The 22970-nt window shown below is 43.0% G+C and overlaps 1 protein-coding gene across 3 annotated transcripts in view; it reads left to right on the top strand.

Moving 5' to 3' along the window:
* Window positions 1–4412: 4412 nt before the first annotated feature.
* Window positions 4413–22970, top strand: part of LOC110533423 (CXADR-like membrane protein) — a 122203-nt gene continuing 103645 nt past the window's right edge. For all 3 annotated transcript variants that reach the window (XR_005053592.1, XR_005053591.1, XM_021617609.2), the window contains exon 1: window positions 4413–5037. Coding sequence is in view for 1 of the 3 variants with exons in the window: in XM_021617609.2 (XP_021473284.1) it covers window positions 5007–5037 (31 nt within the window). In the remaining 2 variants the exon portion in view is untranslated. The remainder of the gene's footprint in view (window positions 5038–22970) is intronic.

The raw sequence follows: 22970 nt of genomic DNA, 5'->3' as shown, positions 1-22970 counted from the left end.
TACCCTGTGTCCAGCAAAAGCGAGGGCTCAGCATTTGTGGGGGATATACTGTTGAGCCAAATCGCCTGCCCATCATCTCCCAGACCCCTGCTTGAGGCCAACCTTGTGTGGCAGAGGCAGGCTTTTCCTCTTTCTGCTCTCATCGATTCAGGCGCCGACGAGAGTTTTCTGGGCCGAGGGGTTGTTAAGCAGTTGGGCCTGGACACTGTTTTGCTTGATTCACCTCTGGAAGCCAACGCTCTCAATGGAAAGCTACTCTTCCGTGTTTTGGAGAGAACTGTTCCTGTTATTCTGCGTCTCTCTGGTAATCACCAGGAAAAGATCAGGTTCCGTTTCATCGACAGTTCTCACTCACCTCTGGTTCTGGGCTATTCATGGTTAAAGCTACACAACCCACAGATTGACTGGTCTACTGGAAGAGTTACTACTTGGAGTACATTTTGCCATTCTAATTGTCTACTTTCTGCCCTTCCTCCTGCCTTGTCTGCACCCCAGTCCATTCCAGATCCTCAAGACCAGTCTTCTGTTCCTCCAGAATATCGCGGTCTAGCTCCTGTATTCAGCAAGCACCACACCCCATCTCTGCCGCCTCATTGGCCTTACGACTGTGCTATCAAGCTTCAGCCTGGAGCTCCTCTCCCTAGTAGCAGGTTGTATAACCTCTCTCGCCCCGAGCAAGAGGCCATGGAGGAATACATCCAGGACTCACTGGCTGTCGGACATGTCAGGCCTTCTTCCTCTCCGGTGGGAACTGGATTTTTCTTTGTCAAGAAGAAGGACGGGTCACTGAATCCATGCATAGACTTCTGTTGGTTGAATAGTATCACCGTCGGGAATAAGTATCCCTTGCCACTTATCAGTTCTGCTTTTGCCCCCCTCCATGGTGCCACAGTATTTACTAAACTGGACCTTTGGAATGCCTACCACCTTGTCCGCATCAGAGAGGGAGATGAGTGGAAAACGGTGTTCAACACACCACTTGGACATTTTGAGGACCTCGTTTTGCCTTTTCGCCTCACTAACGCCCCAGCTGTTTTTCAGGGCTTGGTGAAGGATGTCATTGGATGTTTTGTTTTTGTCTATGTGGATGACATTCTTATTTTTTCGAAGAACATTGAGGCTCACAAGCAACACATCCACCAAGTTCTCCAAAGGCTATTGGAGAACAAGCTATTTGTCAAGGCTGAGAAATGTGAGTTTCACGTTTCCTCTGTCTCCTTCTTGGGTTACATTATTGCTCAAGGACAGCTACGAATGGACCCTGCCAAGGTTAGGGCAGTCAGAGTGGCCTGTGCCCGCGAATCTGAGGCAGTTACAGCGTTTTCTGGGGTTTGCTAATTTTTATAGACGATTCATCCGTGACTACAGTCGTTTGGCAGCTCTAACTGCTCTCACCTCAACTTCTACTCGATTCCACTGGTTCCCCGAGGCAGAGGCAGCGTTCCGGGAAGCACCGCTTCCCTTCTGCTCCAATCCTTACCCAGCCAGACCCAGAACACCAGTTCGTCCTCAAGGTGGACGCTTCCGACACCGGGGTAAGTACAGTCCTGTCTCAACGTTCTCCCGCGGATCAGAAGTTCCACCCTTGTGCCTTCTTGTCCCACAAGCTCTCACCTGCAGAGAGAAATTGACATAGGCAACCGGGAACTCTTAGCTGTTAAGCCGGCTCTTGAGGAGTGGCGTCACTGGTTAGAGAGTTCAGTACTTCCCTTCATTGTGTGGACGGATCATAAAAATCTAGCCTACATCCAGACCGCCAAATGTCTCATCTCGGCAGGCCAGGTGGGCATTGTTTTTTGGAAGATTCAACTTCACACTCACTTGTCGCCCGGATCTAAGAATACCAAGCCTGATGCCCTCTCTCGTAAGTTCACCGCAGACAACAAAAGTTCTAAGTCTGAGACCATTATGCCATCCTCCTGCATCGTTAGGCTCATGTAATGCTCTGTTTTTGCCAGATTCAGTTTGTTCTGATGTTCTTCAATGGGCCCATTCTACTCACCTCACCTGTCACCCTGGCATGAATCGGACAGTCTCCTTCCTGCGTCAGCGATTTTGGTGGCCCACCATGGAGAGAGACACTCGGGAATTCATATCAGCCTGCTTCATCCTCTTCCCATACCTAGTCGCCCCTGGTCACACATAGTTTTGGACTTCGTCACTGGGCTTCCCCCATCAAATGGTAACTCAGTCATCCTCACTATTATTGACCAATTTTCTAAAGCGGCTCACTTCATTCCCCTCTCCAAGCTTCCATCCTCCAGCGAGACTGCGGACTGCGGACGGGTGGCAGTATCTGGTGGACTGGGAAGGATACGGGCCTGAGGAGTGTCCCGTCATCATAATCTAGATCCCTCCTTCTTACAGGATTTTTACACCTTACACCCAGACAAGCCGTGTCGTGGCGTCCGTAGAGGGGGGGGTGTACTGTCACATCTGCTACTGCTACGCCCTCTGGTGTCCATCCGGTGTCGTCCTAACCTGCAGTTCTCTCTCTGTCTCTCTGTCTCTCTGTCTCGGTGTGTGGTTGGCGTCAGAGCAGATCCCTACCAGCATTCTTAAAATGAAGTGGTGATCCCAACTGACCTAAGATAGGGAATTCTGCATGTCCTTTAGTGATTACTGTTGTTGCCTTAGAGTACTCATTCTAATGGCTGCTGAGGTTGACAAGTCTTCTCAGTCTGAATAACTGATTGATGAATACCAGTTGGAGCTGAGTTGTCTGAGCCAATTAGAATTCAATGTATAACCGTTTTGTCCAATGGGTGTGTACCAGTGACATCCTGTCCATTCCTGAATCCTTTGAAATTATTGGTGAGAGATCATGTCCAGTATGTAGACGAGTCTTTATGGTATGGCTGAGATAAGATCATCATCATCCTATAGACTGCTGAGGTTTGCTCTCGGTTTGGATATATCCCTGTCTCTGTCTGTATATATCTGTCTCTCTCGCTCTCTCTCTCTCATGGTTTCACTTTTGACACTCTTGACAAAAACAATGAAGGAGATCATATTTGCTCTCCCTCGATTTTCACTTTTGTGCACAATCATGACAGGAATGAAACATGACTCCTTCGTTCCGGCGTTTCATCTGTTTGCCCAATGTAGATGAATGACTTTAAGATCTGTTTAGAAATAATAGTTTTGTTATGTGTGAATAACCAAGCAGTAATTTGGCACTGAACTTTGTAATGATCGTTCCTAGCATTTTGGAATGGTTGCTATAATAAGTGAAGCTTTATTATTGGGAGAGATGGTAATGTCCTCAGCCTTCATTGATCCACACTGAGAATCCCTGAGCAGGGGGAAAACATGAGGGCCAATATACCCTTGATTCATTTTTAATGAGCCCAGGTCTTTGTTCCACACTCTGCTATTTCAAGACAGATTCACAGTCAACACATTTAAGATCATGTTCAGCTTTTGTCTCGTTTATTCTGGTGGCGCTAGACTTCTCATCAGAAATGGACAGGGTGAAATTAAAAGCTATCTAGTAATTGCTAGAATATTAAGTTATAGAACGATTTGACAATATATCATGCGTACGGTGCCCATGTTATGACAGCCTCATTCGGTTGTGGCTAGATCGAAGACTGCGAGCTGCCAGTCATTTGCAGTTTTATCAAGGATTTAGTAATCCAGCCATGACTGTTGTGCTTGCTCTGGTACATATCAGCAAAAGCAATACATCATAGGCCAAGCTGTGTGTGAGGAAATTCAATTCTGAAAATAAAAGTCACGAAGCAAGAACAAAATAACAATTGTATTGCCTGAATGGAACCCTGTGGAAAAACAAAGGAAGGACTGATAGTGAAGCAGAGACAAAATCGCCATAGGCCAGTTCTGGCAAAGGCCAGATGGGCTGGTCCATTTTAGCCCAGTGGGCCAGTCTAAATTGGGGGTTTTGCACATAATTATCATTATTTGGCTAAGAATTAGCCATTTCTGGTCCCAGTCAGCCCCTGTAGTGAAGTACTTTGGATGCCACTGTGTTCTCCACTATGGGAGTCACCAGCAGCACCACTACTTACCCTTCCAATGCCCATTCAGCACCAACAGAGAAGGGGAATGACATACCCAAAAACAAGCAGAACAGGTACTGAAATGTTCAGTTGGTGACTCATAGATCAGGTTTGTCATTTCCCTAATTTCTAAATAAAGTAGATTGAATATTATCTTTTCCATAATTGGTATCTGAAAATGTAATCATCATCAATTTATGCATATGATTTTACAGTGCTTGGTGATTAAAATATCATCAAAATTAACAAATACATATTTCTATTTGAATGCTATATTTAACCAGGGAAGTCACATTGACATTTGTTTTTAAAGTGAACTTGAACATGCATGTGGATATAGAGGGGTATTTGTCCCTTTCATAATGTTATAATATGCTGTGCAAATCTCTTTTTGTGAGGGCTTCGTTTGAGATCTCTCCACTGCAGTCACTCCAACTCCAGTGCTCTTTGTTCACGGTGATGTTGCTGTAGTACTGTACCTTGCAAATGTGATGAGTGGCCAATCATATTCGTGCTTCTTGTCCCGTAGGAAATGTGTTGGTGTGAAACCGCTCGCACTGGCACCGGAAGGGCATGTGTGCCGTGTACGCTCGCAACTGTAGAGGTCCCCCTTTTTCAGCGGGCTGCGCGCACAGCTATTGCACCCGCTTTTTATCCTGTGTAAAGAGGAGAGAGTGAGGGGGCATATGTACGGATCCTGCACGACTGCAGACATGTATCCTCCGTGAAGTGTAGCGTAAGGCAACTCTAAGATACCGGGTGTTCTGCGAGAAACAATGAACATGTGCGGCTCTATTTCTGAATGAGCACAAGGACATGTGTGATATGCGTTGTAGCCTACCTATAGACCAACATCATTCGCACTATTCCAATTTCATTCAGATTTGATGGCCCAGGTATATGACTTAAACTCATTTTAGGGAAGAAAGAAGACGTGGTGTTCTGCTGGTTTTTGTGGAATTTTCGCTCCAGCTGAGAGTCGTGATGTCTGGCTCATTTCACACACTGTTCCTGGGTAAGTTCAGTGCATGAGCCACGCGCCGTTATATTAATTAAATAAGAATGTGCAAAAGTGTAGCGCAATCCATGTTACCCGTGAACTAGCATAGTAGCCAATGCTTTATTCTGGGCTTTATAGCAATTTAGATGATCGGTATTGTAATCAAAATACTATTTTACAATGCCGTCCCAGTTTAAAGATGTGTTAAAGATCTCCCCATTGCAAGAACCTTTCCATCCATCCCAAGCATATCTGAAAACGTAACTATTGTGTTTTTTGAAGCTCATTCAAATTAATGATAAATAATGTGGCCTAGACAATCATTACGAAGTCGATTTACATTTGCGTATTCATGAGTTCATGCATGTTCAAGCTGTCCTAAGGGTGTTTATGAGCGTCCAACAGGTATTTTGAACACACCTTAAAATGTATATAGCTAGGCCTATTGTGTTTTTAGGCTTTTTTAAAGCTTCTGTTGCCTATACAAGGTGATGAAGAAACAACTTGGAAAGATATCACAACTTATTACCATTATTTGGCTAAGAATTAGCCATTTCTGGTCCCAGTCAGCCCCTGCAGTGAAGTACTTTGGATGTCACTGTGTTCTCCACTATGGGAGTCACCAGCAGCACCACTACTTACCCTTCCAATGCCCATTCAGCACCAACAGAGAAGGGGAATGACATACCCAAAAACAAGCAGAACAGGTACTGAAATGTTCAGTTGGTGACTCATAGATCAGGGTTGTCATTTCCCTAATTTCTAAATGAAGTAGATTTGAATATTATCTTTTCCATAATTGGGCATCTGAAAATGTAATCATCATCAATTTATGCATATGATTTTACAGTGCTTGGTGATTAAAATATCATCAAAATTAAACAAATACAAATTTCTATTTGAATGCTATAGTTAACCAGGGAAGTCACATTGACATCTATTTTTAAAATGAACCTGAACATGCATGTGGATATAGAGGTATTTGTCCCTTTCATAATGTTATAATATGCTGTGCAAATCTCTTTTTGTGAGGGCTTCGTTTGAGATCTCTCCACTGCAGTCACTCCAACTCCAGTGCTCTTTGTTCACGGTGATGTTGCTGTAGTACTGTACCTTGCAAATGTGATGAGTGGCCAATCATATTCGTGCTTCTTGTCCCGTAGGAAATGTGTTGGTGTGAAACCGCTCGCACTGGCACCGGAAGGGCATGTGTGCCGTGTACGCTCGCAACTGTAGAGGTCCCCCTTTTTCAGCGGGCTGCGCGCACAGCTATTGCACCCGCTTTTTATTCTGTGTAAAGAGGAGAGAGTGAGGGGGCATATGTACGGATCCTGCACGATCGCAGACATGTATCCTCCGTGAAGTGTAGCGCAAGGCAACTCTAAGCAGTGGCGGTTCTAGACCATTTCAACTGGGGGGGCCAAGCTGGGGCCAGTTGTACTGTTAGAGGGGCCAGTTACATTAGGCGTTATTGTCATTTTCTTCACTGCAGGCATTAGCAGGCAAAAGACCATGTTCATAATCATCATCGTTGCCACTGACTAATAACAGAGGTAAAAAAAGAAAGATAGCAAAAATGAGTTATGTGAAAATTATTTCATACTCCACATTTAGGGGGGCCACAAGGGGGTCCCTTATTGTTGTCACAGGGGCACTGCACCCCCCCCCCCCCCCCCCCCCTCTAATGTTATCATTATCATTATGCTTTCAACCATCTAAAGCACAACCAAATTCAAATGGAAAAACAATGTCAGATTTTTTGGTTTCATTATCATCCAAATGTGTTTTCACTTTCAACCATTTAAAAGCGCACCAAAGTTCAAATTGGAATATGACAGATATGTTGTATTTAAAAAACAATTTAATGTGTTATCACTATGCTACATCTAATAGCACAACCAAATGACCTGGATTACAGTTGAGATTACATTAAAAGTACATGCAAGTGACCAATGTTGTTCAAGATTCTGTGCAGATTATTACAGCTATTGTGAAGATCTCAGACCTGCGACCTATGTATGCTATATTGAACATTTCTATCATTACATAAGACATATACAGTGCCTTCAATAACTATTCATACCCCTTGATTTATTCCACATTTTGTTGTGTTACAGCCTGAATTCATAATGGATTAAATAAAAATAAAAAACTTGTAAAAATGTAACCTTTATTTAACTAGGCAAGTCAGTTAAGAACACATTCTTATTTACAATGACGGCCTACCAGGGGAACTGCCTTGTTCAGGGGCAGAACGACAGATTTTTACCTTGTCAGCTCGGGGATTCGATCCAGCGCACTAATCACTAGCCCTACTGCTGCCCCAAATGGATTTAATCTTTCATCCATCTACGCACAATCTTTTGCAAATGTATTGAAAATGAAACATCTAATTTACAGAAGTATTTACACCCCTGAGTCAATACTTTGTAGAAGCACCTTTGGCGGTGATTACAGATTTGAGTCTATGTATGTATGTATCAATTTTGCAGCTGGATTTGGGGATTTTCTCCCATTTTTCCTTGCAGATTTTATCAAGCTCTGTTAAGTTAGATGGGGAGTGGTGGTAAACAGCCATCTTAAAGTCTTTCCACAGATTTTCATTAGGGTTCAACGCTGGGCTTTGGCTTGGCCACTCAAGGACTTTGATATTCTTGTTCTGAAGCCATTCCAGCATTGTTTGGCTGTATGCTTGGGGTCATTGTCCCGGAATGTAAATCTTCACCCCAGCCTAAAGTAATTTGCACTCTGAAGCAGGTTCTCATTAAGGATTTGTCTGTATTTGGCTCCATTCATTGTTCCCTCTATCCTTACCAGTCTCCCAGTCCCTGCCGCTGAAAAGCATCCCCATAGCATGATTCTGCCACCACAATGAATCACGGAAGGGATGGTGTTGAGCTGTCCTGGTTTTCGCCAGACATAGCGCTTTGCATTCAGGCTAAATATTACATTTTTTTGTCTCATCAGACCACATCTTTTGCCTTATGGTCTCTGAGTCTTTCATGTGCATTTTTGCAAACTCCAGGCGTGCTTTCATGTTGCTTTTTCTCAGGAGGGTTTATATTGTGTTTATACTTGCGTGCTATTGCTTGTAAAGATGAATGTGGTACCTTCAGTCATTTGGACATTTCTCCCAAGGATGAACCACTGAGTTTGAAGGTAGGCCTTGAAAAACATCCACAAGTACTCCTCCAATTGACTCAAATGATGTCAATTAGCCTATCAGAAGCTTCTAAAGCCATGACATAATGTCTGCAATGTTGGGTTGTATTGGAGAGAGTCCCAGTCTTCAAATAATTTTCCACACACAGTCTGTGCCAGTATTTAGTTTATGCTAGTGAGGGCCGAGAATCCACTCTCACATAGGTACGTGGTTCCAAAGGGCATCAGTGTCTTAGCAGAGCGATTTGCCAAGGCAGGCTACACTCAGCGCAGCCCTATCCAGAAATCTGACAGTGGCTTCTGATTCCATTTAATTTTCACAGAACCGCTTGTTGCAATTTTGATGAGGATCTCTTGTTCAGATATCGGTAAGCAGCTGGGGGCAGGGCATGAAAGGATAACGAATCCAGTTGTTTGCATTGTCCGTTTCGGGATAGTACCTGCATAATTGTGCACCCATCTCACTCAGGTGCTTCGCTATATCACATTTGACATTGTCCGTAAGCTTAAGTTCATTTGCACACAAACTCATACAATGATGGAAAGACCTGTGTGTAGTCCTTGTTAATGCAGACAGAAAAGAGCTCCAACTTCTTAATCATCGCCTCAGTTTTGTCCCACACATTGAATATAGTTGCGGAGAGTCCCTGTAATCCTAGATTCAGATCATTCAGGTTAGAAAAAATATCACCCAGATAGACTAGTCGAGTTTCATCACCCAGATAGGCTAGTCGTGTGAGATACTCGTCATCATGCAAGCAGTCAGACAAGTGAAAATTATGTCCAGAAAAGAAAACGTAACTTTAATCTTGTCTCTCAATTTTTTAAAATGTGTCTATTTTGCCCCTTGCACTTATGTATATTGTAAAAGTGTTACATGCGTTACATGGTCGCTACCCATATCATTGCATAATGCAGAAAATACAAGAGTTCAGGGGCCTTGCTTTAACAAATTGAAACAGTTTCACTGTAGTGTCCAAAAGGTCTTTCAAGCTGTCAGGCATTCCCTTGTCAGCAAGATCCTCTCAGTGGATGCTGCAGTGTACCCAAGTGGTGTCCACTGTTTCCCTGTCATGACTTTTGCTCCATCAGTTCAGATACCGACACATCTTGACCACCAAAGTCCATTTGATGTCACAAAGCTGTCCAGTACTTAAAAAATATCCTCTCATGTTGTCCTGGTTTCCAGTGGTTTGCAGAAGGGGATGTCTTCCTTAATTGACCTCCATTAACTTAACATATACCAGGAGCTGTGCCAGGCTCACCACGTCTGTTGACTCATCCAGCTGTTATGCATATAATTCACTGGCTTGTATACGAAACAGTAATTGTTTCAAAACATCTCCTGCCATGTCACTGATGCGTTGTGAAACAGTGTGGTTTGATGAAGGCATTGTCTGTAGTTTTTTTGTCCTTTTTCCCCAGCATTGTTCCAGCCATATCCGCAGCAGCAGGAAGAATGAAGTTCTCCACAATAGTATGGGGCTTGCCTGTCTTAGCCTCTCGGTAGTTCACCATATAAGACTCTCATTCTAGCCCCTTCTTATTCATGGTATCTGTTGCTTTTATACATGTCTTACTACTTGAAAGTCGTCTTTATTCTCACTCACACTACGCTCTGTAGTGCCCTGCGGTCAGAGGCCAAGCAGTTGCCATACCAGGCAGTGATGCAACCAGTCAGGATGCTCTCGATGGTGCAGCTGTAGAACTTTTTGAGGATCTGAGGACCCATGCCAAATCTTTTCAGTCTCCTGAGGGGGAATAGGTTTTGTTGTGTTTGTTTCACGACTGTCATGGTGTGCTTGGACCATGTTAGTTTGTTGGTGATGTGGACACCAAGGAGCTTGAAGCTCTCAACCTGCTCCACTTCAGCCCCATCGATGAGAATGGGGGCGTGCTCGGTCCTCTTTTTCCTGTAGTCTACAATCATCTCCTTTGTCTTGATCACGTTGAGGGAGAGGTTGTTGTCCTGGCACCACACGGCCAGGTCTCTGACCTCCTCCCTATAGGCAGTTTCTTTGTCAGTGATCATGCCTACCACTGTTGTGTCATTGGCAAATTTAATGATGTATTTGGAGTCGTGCCTGGCCGTGCAGTCATGAGTGAACAGGGAGTACAGGAGGGGGCTGAGCACGCACCTCCGAGGGGCCCCTGTGTTGAGGATAATCGTGGCGGATGTGTTGTTACCTACCCTTACCACCTGGGGGCGGCCCGTCAGGATGTCCAGGATCCAGTTGCAGAGGGAGATGTTCAGTCCCTGGGTCCTTAGGTTATTGGTGAGCTTTGAGGGCACTAAGGTGTTGAACGCTGAGCTGTAGTCAATGAATAGCATTCTCACAGGTGTTCCTTTTGTTCAGGTGGGAAAGGGCAGTGTGGAGTGCAATAGTTACTGCATCATCTGTGGATCTGTTGGGGCGGTATGCAAATTGGAGTGGGTCTAGGATTTCTGGGATGATGGTGTTGCTGTGAGCCATGACCAGCCTTTCAAAGCACTTCATGGCTACAGATGTGAGTGCTACGGGTCAGTAGTCATTTAGGCAGGTTACCTTAGTGTTCTTGGGGACAGGCACTATGGTGGACTGCTTAAAACATGTTTGTATTACAGACTCGGACAGGGAGAGGTTGAAAATGTCAGTGAAGACACTTGCTAGTTGGTCAGCGCATGCACACAGTACACGTCCTGGTAATCCGTCTGGCCCTGCAGTCTTGTGAATGTTGACCTGTCTAAATGTCTTACTCACATTTTCTGCGGAGGACGTGATCACACAGTCTTCCGGTACAGCTGGTGCTCTCATGCATGTTTCAATGTTATTTCCCTCGAAGCAAGCATAGAAGTAGTTTAGCTTGTCCGGTAGGCTCGTGTCACTGGGCAGCTGTGCTTCCCTTTGTAGTCTGTAATGCTTTGAAGAACCTGCCACGTTCGACTAGCGTCAGAGCCGGTGTAGTACGACACGATCTTAGTCCTATATTGACGCTTTGCCTGTTTGATGGTTTATCGGAGGGCATAGCGGGATTTCTTATAAGCTTCCGGGTTAGAGTCTTGCTCCTTGAAAGCGGCAGCTCTAGCCTTTAGGTCAGTGCGGATGCTGCCTGTAATCCATGGCTTCTGGTTGGGGTATGTACGTACGGTCACTGTGGGGACGACGTCGTCAATGCACTTATTGATGAATCCAATGACAGATGTGGTGTACTCCTCATTGCCATTGGAGGAATCCCTGATCATGTTCCAGTCTGTGCTAGCAAAACAGTCCTATAGTTTAGCATCTGCTTCATCTGAACACTTTTTTTATTGATCAAGTCACTGGTGCTTCCTGCTTAAATTTTTGCTTGTAAGCAGGAATCAGGAGGATGGAATTATGGTCAGATTTGCCAAATAGAGGGCGAGGGAGAGCTTTGTATGCATCTCTGTGTGTGGAGTATAGGTAGTCCAGAGACATTTTCTCTCTGGTTGCACATTTAACATGCTGATAGAAATTTGGTATAACTGATTTAAGTTTCCCTGCTTTAAAGTCCCCGGCTACTTGGAGCGCTGCCTCTGGGTGAGCGTTTTCTTGTTTGGTTTTGGCGGAATACAGCTCATTCAATGCTATCTTAGTGCCAGCCTCTGACTGTGGTGGTATGTAAACAGCTACAACGAATACAGATAAACTCTCTCGGTAGGTAGTGTGGTCTGCAGCTTATCATGAGAAACTCCTCAGACGAGCAATAGCTCGAGATTTCCTTAGATATCGTGCACCAGCTGTTGTTTACAAAAATACATAGACCGCCGCCCCTTGTCTTACCAGACGCCGCTGTTCTCTCGTATAACCAGCCAGCTGTATGTTGATATTGTCATTGTTCAGAGACGACTCCGCGAAGCATAAGATGTTACAGTTTTAATGTCCCGTTGTTAGTTTAATCTTCCCAATAACTCGTCCATTTTATTGTCCAAAGATTGCATTTTTGCTTGTAGAATTGACGAAAGTGGGGGTTTATACAATCGCCTCCGACTTCTCAGAAGACAGCCCGCTCTCCGGTCTCTCTTTCTCCGCCTCCTCTTCATGCAGATCACTGGGGTCGGGGCCTGTTCCCGAGGGAGCCGTATATCCTGCGCCTCGGGCTCGTCAGAGTTGTGAAAGAAGAAAAAGGATTCTGCTAGTCCGTGGTGAGTAATCGCAGTCCTGATGTCTAGAAGTTATTTTCTGTCATTTAAGTTTAATTTTTTAATTTCAGCTTTATTTAACCAGGTTAGCTAGTTGAGAACAAGTTCTCATTTACAACTGTGACCTGTCCAAGATAAAGCAAAGCAGTGTGACAGAAACAACAACACAGAGTTACACATGGAATAAACAAGCGTACAGTCAATAACTCAATAGAAAAAAAAGAACGTCTATATACAGTGTGTGCAAATGGCGTGAGGAGGTATGGCAATAAATAGGCCATAGTAGCAAATAGACGTTAGCGGCAACAATATGTACAAATAGAGTAAAGAAATTATAATCAGATAAACTAACAAAAAACACAATCGGTTGGGGTCATGTGAAATGTCTGCATTCTGCTCCGGCACCATTTTACACAAGTGTGATTCATAACTTGTGAACAATACATGGTAAAGACATAGGGTTTGGAATATTGTTTTTTTTTTTTAATGCAATTCTCCATTGAATTAATATTATTTTTTGGAAACATTGAATTAAATAATTTCATGGGTGAACACCCTATAGACTACAGTTTTAGGTATTTGCTGCAATTTAGTAATCTCATCCAAGAAGGCTATAGTTAGGCCTAGGCAGATTTATTGACTTAGAAAACTACTTTTTTCATTATCATGTGAAATGTTTTACATTCATATGGGATTCAGCAATACGAAAGAAAGTAATGTTAGTCATCCTGAACTATGTTGTTTGTGTGTTTGTCATCAGGTCATGCCTACAGACGTGTGTGGTAATGTCCCAATCTCGCTGAACCGTCGGGAGAGACCAAAAGCGGGGCACGTCACCACAATTAGCCTGCTTGTCCTTAGGGTGATGAGACTGAATGTTCATTAGTTGCATCATTGCAGTGAGTTAGACAGGCCATGCAGCCCGGCCCAAGCGGCAGAAACAACACGGTTTCATGATATAGTCAGTTTGCCTTGGAGCATTTCAAACCAAACAAGTTGACTAGTCAGTGAGGAAAAAAAAACATTTGGGGAAAGTTCAGCTAATCCAACCTTGTCATTTATGAGTTTGGTCACAGAACTGTATGTAAGCCTAAGTATGTTTTTAACAAGTAATTAAACTTGTGCCTTTGATCCCTGACAATAGCCTATAATATTAAACTAGGCTATAAAGTACATCTGAAAGAGCTAACAACCTCTTTCAGTGTATAGGACAGCCTAGATATTATAGAATGATTAATGATCTTGTCGTAATTCACTCTATGGCTAGTCATAGTCTCACACCTCAGGAGGAGATATCCAAACAGTGCTAAATGTTATTATTATCCATTACATCCAATATACTCCAACCAATGTTTCCTCTCAATTTTTGGTGGTACTGAGCAAATTTCAAGTCTTGAACGTTTTGAAATTTCTGTGGAACTTCAAGTGCGTTTACTGTGAGCACTGAGGCTGTACCCACTTTACAGATACAGTTTCAGACAGTGGTCAAATAGGCTACTGTGGTTATTTGATCATAATGTAGGCCTAACATCAAAAACAATGGAGAGAAGGCATCCCATAACATTTTAACATGGAAATAGCTGTTCTATCATTCAGCCTACAGAAGCAGCCAATGTGTGGTGTTCAATGTATGCCTACATTCCATTAGACTTTTGAATAGAAGAATAGAAGAATAGCCTGTTAATTCCCTTGTCCTTCAGACAAGGAGGTGACTGAAAATATTGTTGTGTTGTTGATGATGTAAGAAACCACTTTACAAAATAAAATGCATTATTATTCCCATACCATTATTGCAGAGAATCAGACAAATTATGCTACCCTCTGCCTATTGGCTACTTATCTTATTTAAGCTCGTCTCAAAATACAACACTGCCCTTTTAATACAAATACAAACTATTTACCCGACTCGCTTTTCAAATATGTCTAGAAATGTACACACGTTTTGTGCTCTTGTAGGAAGCAACCCCCCCCCCCTCCCCTCATTGCTGACTGCAAATTATCTATAACTGGTATAATAACTCACTAACTAGCAAAGGATATGAACAGATGTGCACACGTGGCTACATGCAGCTCCCGCTTTGATCTCAAAACAGGCGCATCTACTCACGACCCTCATGCTGTAAACACAGTCCAGTTCAAAGTGAACGGCACAGATCCATATATGGCAATGGTGTATTTGCATATAGGCCTACTGCAGTTCTGGTTATGCTGCACCGGTCTGTGTAGGTCTGTGTAGAGTACTGGCTAAGTGGTTCGTGTCAATGCAATAGAATCCTACTCAGATGCGTTCTACCTACAACAAAATCTCTGCATAGTTTGTTTTGCATACTAAGTCTTGCACAGTTGGTTTTGTTTCGGTATGTTCCATTGAAAGGGGTTAATATTGCGTTGATTTGATCACAATTCTCAAAGTAAAGGGAACATTGATAGTGTTAACTAAAGGGGAAAACTCGCGAAAGTTGAGTGAAGTTGAATCTCGTGCTTCTCTCCTCAGGCTGAAATTTCTTCTGAGAGGCAGTCTCGGTTCCCACCCACGAGTGCAGCTTAGAGGGAACAAAACTAATGATCAGAAAAATACAATGAAGTACAGTGTAAGAAGCATTTCACATTGAATCCTCTTGTGACATCCATTTTGGAACAAGCTGAAAGCTTCCAATGGAAAACATTTTTAGATGACTGACTGGAATGGTGAATAACCCTGGCACTGTTCATGTGTCAGAGAGCTGATGGGGAAAATGAGTCTTCTTTCTCCTTGCAGTCAGTGTTGCTCCCCAGTCAGTTCATCCCTCGGATTTGTCTTTTTGCCCATTGGCTTGTTAACGTTTCACACTCTATTTTTAGAACACTTAGATTTTGACCTTTTACGATTCTTGATTTTTCTCTTTCTTCATCCCTCTTTCCATTCCAAATAATCCACATATGAAATATCACACTTCTAGGAATGGAGTCCCACAGCTCACACATTACCATGCCTCATAGAATGACCTATCCTGCAACATAGCCTACATTCATGTGTATAAACCCCTTCATGTGATCTATCAAGATGAATGCAAGCAGTGATTTAAAAACCATATCTGTCCCCTATTCTAGGTTATATTTAGACTGAACCTCCAGGGGCAGGCAAAGTATCTGTCAAATGTGGAGATGAGGTTAGGGAGTGACATGTTGCTGTGCTCTGGCCTCATCTCTCTCTCTTTCTTTCTTTCTCTCTTTCTCCGTCTCTCTCTCTCTCTCTCTGTTGTCTCACCTCTTTTGCTCTCTCTCTTTCTCTGTTCTCTCTCTCTGTCCTCTTTCACTCTCTATCGCTCTCTCTTTCTCTCTACACCATTATCTCCCTCATTCTTTCTCTCCCTCTCTTTCTGTCTCTCTCAGTGGAAGCTGCAATCAAGTGGATCTAGATAGGGGCTCTGTTTTCTTTCTTACAGTGAGATATTCGTCGACTTTGCCACGGAGGCACTCCCTCTCACGCACACACCATCTCCTCTCCAAGTCAATTAGTCACCTTGCAGTCCACGTTAGCTCTAGCTAGCTTCTTGCTCAGATGCTCACATCAGGCCAGCCCACTGGCGTGACATGTCAACTCAGCAGCGCTAGTGGAATATTGAAGGTCCTCGTCTTGTCCCAGTTGAATTAAATGCATATTGCACGATTGGCCTATGGAGGAATTCTTATTTGGATTTTGGCTGCAATCAAAACAGGAATAATCATAATACTAGTGACAAATGGGAAAATCTATAAAACCTACAGTCTGTGCTTGATTCTGAAGTAGTTTCCTCTGGTTCATTATAAATCTCATTAGTGTTGTTGGAGGAGTTTGTGCTCTAGACTGTAATCCTGACTCCTGACTGCTCATGCCTCTGCTGTATTGCCGTGGTGGTAAACAACATCTCTCACCCAGGCCACCTCTGTGCCTGAGATGAGTGTTTCTCTGTGGTGGCTGAACTAAACAGTGGTGATGGCGCGTGGAGAGGATGAGGTGGTGGTGGGGGGCTCAGTGTTAATTAGCAGAGAGCTGCACAACAGGGGGCACACCACCTCACTGAGAGTCACTTCAGCCGGCTGACAGAAATCACAGTGGCTGACAGAAATCACAGTGGCTGACAGAAATCACAGTGACACCGCTGCTGCCGGACTCCCCCGCCCCTCTGCCCACCTTTAGCCCATCACAGCCAAACATGTGGCAGGCAACTACCTCCTTTAGCACTAGTCTCAAATAGCATGAATGGAGAGAGGAATGGATAGCCTATGAGAGAAGAGCCAAACTTGTTGAAACTGGAGGCCAGTAACACTGGCATGCACTGACTACAATTTTCTGGTGATAACTTTACCCCAGTAGAATGGTGACATATGTCACAAGATTACCTTAAAATCTGCTTTAGTTCCTTATGTCATGGATCTATCCTGTTCTGGTCTTGAATGGGCTTTATTGTGTAGGTGGAAAGATGATATGCATCATTTGTTTGATTTAAAGTTAATTCACATGCCCCATACGGTTTATTGTCAGCTTATGCAACCTAATCATAATTACATGTATGGTTGCCCTGGACAATGCCTGGTATGGAATTCATGCTCTGCACAAATTGTAGCAATTTGATGGATGCTCTGTACTTGTAGCTTTTTTTCCATAAAAGCACTTCTAGTTATTTTAACATGTCTAGTGTTTGTTGACTCTTATTGTCTCTGTGTCCTGTGTCATGACGTTGGCCTGGGGTGTAGGTTTATGACAGTCATAAATACCTCTTCCCCCTTTTTTCCTCTCTCTACCCTACTGATGTGAAATTTGAAAACCCCTTGGTTAACATAGAGATTCTGGGAACATCAGAAGGTGAGGGGAAATGAACTATATTCTGGTAATCCAACCAATTGAACATATGCGGTGGTACTTAATGAATATGATATCAGTTCAGTTGTCATCTGATGATCCTCAATGATAGGAGGACATAAACTCTACAGTGGAAAGTCTACACATCAGAGTTATCGGATTCACATGGAATTGTTGTTCAATTTAAATGTTTGAATATAAAATTATTGGTGAAAAGATTAAATGTAATTTTAGCTTCCAATGAGAGATTTGGGTTTTCATAAGGTTAGGGCTCTGCTCAATCAGTGACCCGCCCCTGCGAAGAGACATGGGCTGTAGACTGTTAAACACGCCCTTCTCCCTCCACTATATAAGCCCTTGACGACAATATAACCTCCGGTTCCAAGTACGTGAGGTCTGAAGCCTCTGCATTAAAAGGACTAACATGTCAACTACAGAACTAAGCCAACCTCAGCGTGAGCTTTGGTTGTGAATGGTATGAACTTTGATCTCTTATTCACTACAGAAGTGAGTTAGCAACAGCAGCTGCAAACGCGGGCTAGGAAAGAACAGACAGAGTATCCCGTCTATCACACAACGACGTTACTACAACGTATTCAATTGACCACCAGAGACATTCTTCAAAGGACTCGGTTTGGCAACACGGCCTTCCATCTACCACCAACCTACCGAAGCGCAGCTCAGAGTAAATATTTATTGCATTTTCCATTTCCAAATGGGTGGTAATTTAGAATGCATAATATACTGTATTTACGATAGCACAGCTTCTCCCTTTGTCCCTCAGTCTTCCCGCTCTTTCGCTCAAACCCAGCCCCTTTTCTTTTGTGTAACCAGCTGTCAAATCTGTTCCGCCCGCCAGGGACGTTTTCCTTTATGATGTAATTTGTGATCAAGGTATGATTCATTCTTTGTATATGTAATTCTGTGTGATTAGTTAGGTATTTAGTAAATAAATAATTAAACCCAATGTTGTATTGCTGATTCAACTTGTTAGCCAGGGTTCGTGAAGATAACCAAGAATTTACAACTTTCAGATGAGACTGAATTAAGGTGACTATTAATATTGACTGCTATTGATGTAAAATATTTAAGAGTTTAAGAGTTTATTCGGGAAGATAACAGCTCTATAGATATTATTTCATGGTGCACTGACTCTCTAGTTAATTACATTTACATGATTAGCTCAATCAGGTAATATTAATTACGGAGAAAGGATTTTATAGAATAGCATGCCATATCACTTCATCCGGCATAGCCAAAGACACGACACCTGTTAAAATGTATTTAATGTCTTTACTCAATTGTGACTTGTCTTTTTTGTTAGTCATTTTTGGGTCATGATTACGGTCTTGTCTCATTGCTGAAACTCCCAGAAGGGCTCAGGAGAGGCGAAGGATTGCATCATCAGTCGAAACATGACCCGCCAAGCCATGCTTCTTAACACCTGCTTGTTTAATCCAGAAGCCAGCTGCACCAATGTGTCGGAGGAAACTCTGTTCATCTGACGACCGGCTCAGCCTGCAGGTGCCCGGCCCGCCACAAGGAGTCGCTAGAGCGCGATGAGCCAGGTAAAGCCCCCCCGGGCGAATGAACCCGAGGCTGTAGTGATGCCGCAACACTGCAATGCAGTGCCTGGGGCTGCTGTGCCACTCGGAAGGCCTGTGTGACTGTCTTTTAATATCAACTCAACTTTTTATAGTCTTAAGTCTGTAAACTATTTTTTTTGTGTATGAACACCAAGTAGGTTAGCTGTCATCATGGCGTCAGCTAATGGGGATCCCAATAAATAATACACTTGTTCTTGTAGTACTAGGGCTGTGGCGGTCACAAAATGTTGTCAGCCGGTGATTGTCAAGAAAATAACTGTCGGTCTCACAATAATTGACAGCTAATTAACATAAACACATAGCATCTCCTGGCTTCCACACATAGCCTACAAGCCAGCTTTGGAACATGTACATTTTTAAAAGTCTAATAAATCCATGTAATATAGCCTACACCTTCACAATAAATACATCATTTATTTTAGACAGGTCTAAAGAGAAAATGTAGTCTATTTCAGATGAACAGATTAGCATACTCTGAGTTGTCCTTATGTTAATGTCACGCCTACTCCTGCTCCCTCCATCCTGCGCTCAAAGTCACTGGTCTAGTAACCACCGGTCCTGGCAACTATATTACGCATTACCTGTTCCCCTGGTCATTAGTTTCTCCTTGATTCTTACCCTTTATTTAGCCCTCACATGTCATCAGGTATTATTGTTTTCTCTCACGTTCAGTGCTTGTCATGTTTGCTCATTTGTATCATTCCATTATTAAACTCACCTTCTGCACCTGCTTCCTGACTCCCGGCATATACGTTACAGAATACTACCTCAAAATATGGAAGCAGCAGAGGATAAAACCAACTTCCAGATGGTCAACGAACAGGGTCATCTACTCCACCAACACCAGCTGACGCAACTAGGTATGGCCATGGAGGAGGCCTCCTATCATGGATTGTCACAGTGAGCCAATCCCCCAGTCTGCTCAGCCGTCCGCCCAGGTCAGCGATGCCCAACTGTCCCTTCTGGAGAAGTATGACGGTACCCCATCGAAATGCCGTGGCTTCCTAGGTCCGAATCTGGCTATGCCAAATGTCTGTAAGCTACACTAGTTAATTTAGCAGACAAGATTTGCTTAGAATTCCGTGGCATTATTTTATAGTATGAAGAATACAATTTAACAAAGCTCAATAAAATATTAATGTTTTCTCCAAATGATTTGAGGGAGTGCATACATACGGCTATTCTGTGTTGAGTGGTTAACAAAGAAATAGGTACTCCTACATGCTTAATTTAGAGTTATTCATGTAACTTTAGTTGTCCGGGCCTCCTGAGTGGGAAGTGGTCTAAAGCACTGCACCGCAGTGCTAGCTGTGCCACTAGAGCTCCTGGTTCGAGTCCAGGCTCTGTCGCAGCCGGCCGCGACAAGGAGGCTCATGTGGTGGCGCAATTGGCCCAGCGTCATCCGGGTTAGGTGAGGATTTGCCCGGCAGGGATGTTGCTGTCCCTTTGCATACTAGCGACTCTTGTGGCGGGCTGGGTACAATGCATGCTGACACGGTTACCAGGTGTACGGTGTTTCCTCCGACACATTGGTGTGTCTGGCTTCCGGGTTAAGCGAGCTTTGTGTCAAGAAGCAATGCTGCTTGGCTGGGTTGTGTTTCGGAGGACGCATGGCTCTCGACCTTTGCCTCTCCTGAGTCTGTACGGGAGTTGCAGCGATGGGACAGCACTGTAAATACCAATTGGATACCATGAAATTCGGGAGAAAAAGGGGTAAAAAAATAAATGTATTCAAAATGTGAAATAAGTTAGTTGTTCTACAAACATTGGGCTATATGTTTTGATTTTTAGTACATTGTAAGGCTGCATGATGCGACTCTAATGAGGATTTTAAAAAAGTTGTTTGAAAGGCATGAGCTGTGCTTTGTTTTTTGCGCAGGTTGTACACACTTCATTAGTCTGTCATTCACACTTTGACAAGCACTTGATAATGCCTCTAATTTCAAGGCAGCATCCCCTTTGTGGCCATAATGCATAATCCATGCATTTTGCGGCCAGTGTCCATTTTGCTCTTCTCCCATCACGTGACCGGGTCTTTCTCACAGGCTACAAGTGAACACAGACATATCGGGGACGCAACTGCGAGCATTCTTATCCAATTCCAAGGTGCATATTGAAGATATTGGAAGAACTGTCCACATTTATTTTTCTTGCCTAGTTAAATAAAGGGAAAATAGATAAATAAAACAAGTACAGCAATGTGCAGTAGACTGTAAGACATTAGTGGCAAAACATCATTATCGAAAGTGTCTGCAAATGCAATTATACATGTAATACTTTTATTAGATGGTGCATTCTTATGGTGAAAATGATATAATCCAAACTTGAAACTCATACGCTACTTATCAAATCAAGTTTATTTATATAGCCCTTCTTACATCAGCTGATATCTCAAAGTGCTGTACAGAAACCCAGCCTAAAACCCCAAACAGCAAGCAATGCAGGTGTAGAATCATGGTGGCTAGGAAAAACTCCCTAGAAAGGCCAAAACCTAGGAAAAAACTTAGAGAGGAACCAGGCTATGAAGGGCTATGAAGGGTGGCCAGAGATTATAACAGAACATGGCCAAGATGTTCAAATGTTCATAAATGACCAGCATGGTCAAATCATAATAATCACATTAGATGTCGAGGGTGCAATAGGTCAGCAACTCAGGAGTAAATGTCAGTTGGCTTTTCATAGCTGACTTATGTATGCCATTTAGGCTGTAAACTCCTTGTAAAGCGGATTGTTGTGCTTCATTTGGCCACTTTAGTTGTGATACAAACCTTATCAAAACATATAGACCTATGGGCTAGGCTACATGAGGTGTGCTAGGCTACGTGAGATGTGTGACTATGATTTTTTTTAAAGTTGCATAAAAAAGGCTGTTTCTTATGCTGGGCATCATTCACAAGTGATAATATATCATTCACAAGTGATAGGCTAATATTGTCACGCATATTAGCCTATCACTATTATTGATATACTCTTGTTTTTACATATACTAAATAATATATGAAATTTGTTTTGATTTAGAATGGACCATTATCATACACCGGTCTCGAAACAGGGGCAGCGGGGGAAAAATACATGTCATCTATGCACTTAAATAGCGAATGGAGAAGGTTTTTCCCGTGGTTAATTTTCATGCCAGCCAGGTAGGCTATACTCCTGTTTTTAAAGAGAAGCAATGTGCTTAATATTAAGAAGGTTGAGAAATAAATATAGTAGGCCTAGCCTATAGAAAGCTGATGAGATTCACACACCATCGTTTTCTCGCGCAATTGCATAACCTATTAAAATGTTGCGCAACATGAACTCATGGGCTCTAATGAAGTGTTTGATTAGATTTTCGAACACATTTGCGTTGATGTCAGAGTGATTAGAGGGACACTAGTGTGCTGAGTACCAGGCAGTTAGCAAGTTTGGTATGCTACTAATGACCATCAGCAACATCAGAGCTTGGAGAAGCCTAATTACCATGACTAAACGGTCACATGAAATTTGACTGCCTTCATGACTAGTGACCGCAGGTGTTAGCGGTAATGCGTCCCGCAACAGCCCTACCTGTGACCCACTAACCAAACCTCACTGTGAGTGATTAAATTACAACCAGATTTACAGTACTTAAGCGTTGAGAAATGTTTTTTGAATGGTTTGAGTTTACTGTAATTCAAACCATATCCACATCTTGCTTTCATGAGATAATATTCCCTTCCAAAATATTTGTCTTGAATTGTAAACCCCACCCTGCAGATTTATAGACTAGTTAGACACTCTCTTGTTTGTGTGTGTTTGCATGCGTGCACATCAACAGCATGATTTACTGTCATTCTTGTGGGTTTGGAGTTAACTATGAAAACAGGGTCGTTCCAAAGTGTTTAGCTAGAGAAATAAATATCAATGAAAGTGAAATATAATGGTGATGGTATGTTGCAGTGATTCATTCCGTTGCTGTTCATTTACATTAATCCAAACACCTTAGTTTGACTTTTCCATATTTGATGGTGTATTATCTAGAGTTGCTTTGTATTAAGGTCAATGTTAGGAACTCTTTTTATTAATTGACTAGAGATCTTGGCATTTTGAGATGTACACTCATTGACGCCACAAATACGCTTTGCATAATAGGGCAGCCTCTGTCTCAGCAAGAGGTTGTCCTAATGTTTAGATCGCACAGATCATACCAGAACCAGTTTATTTTATATCCAATTGGTAGTTACAGTCTTGTCCC

The sequence above is a fragment of the Oncorhynchus mykiss genome, chromosome 10 (assembly GCF_013265735.2).
Source record: "Oncorhynchus mykiss isolate Arlee chromosome 10, USDA_OmykA_1.1, whole genome shotgun sequence".
Lineage (NCBI taxonomy): Eukaryota > Metazoa > Chordata > Actinopteri > Salmoniformes > Salmonidae > Oncorhynchus > Oncorhynchus mykiss.
Note: the sequence above shows the minus strand (reverse complement) of the source record. Positions and strands in the feature narration are given on the sequence as shown.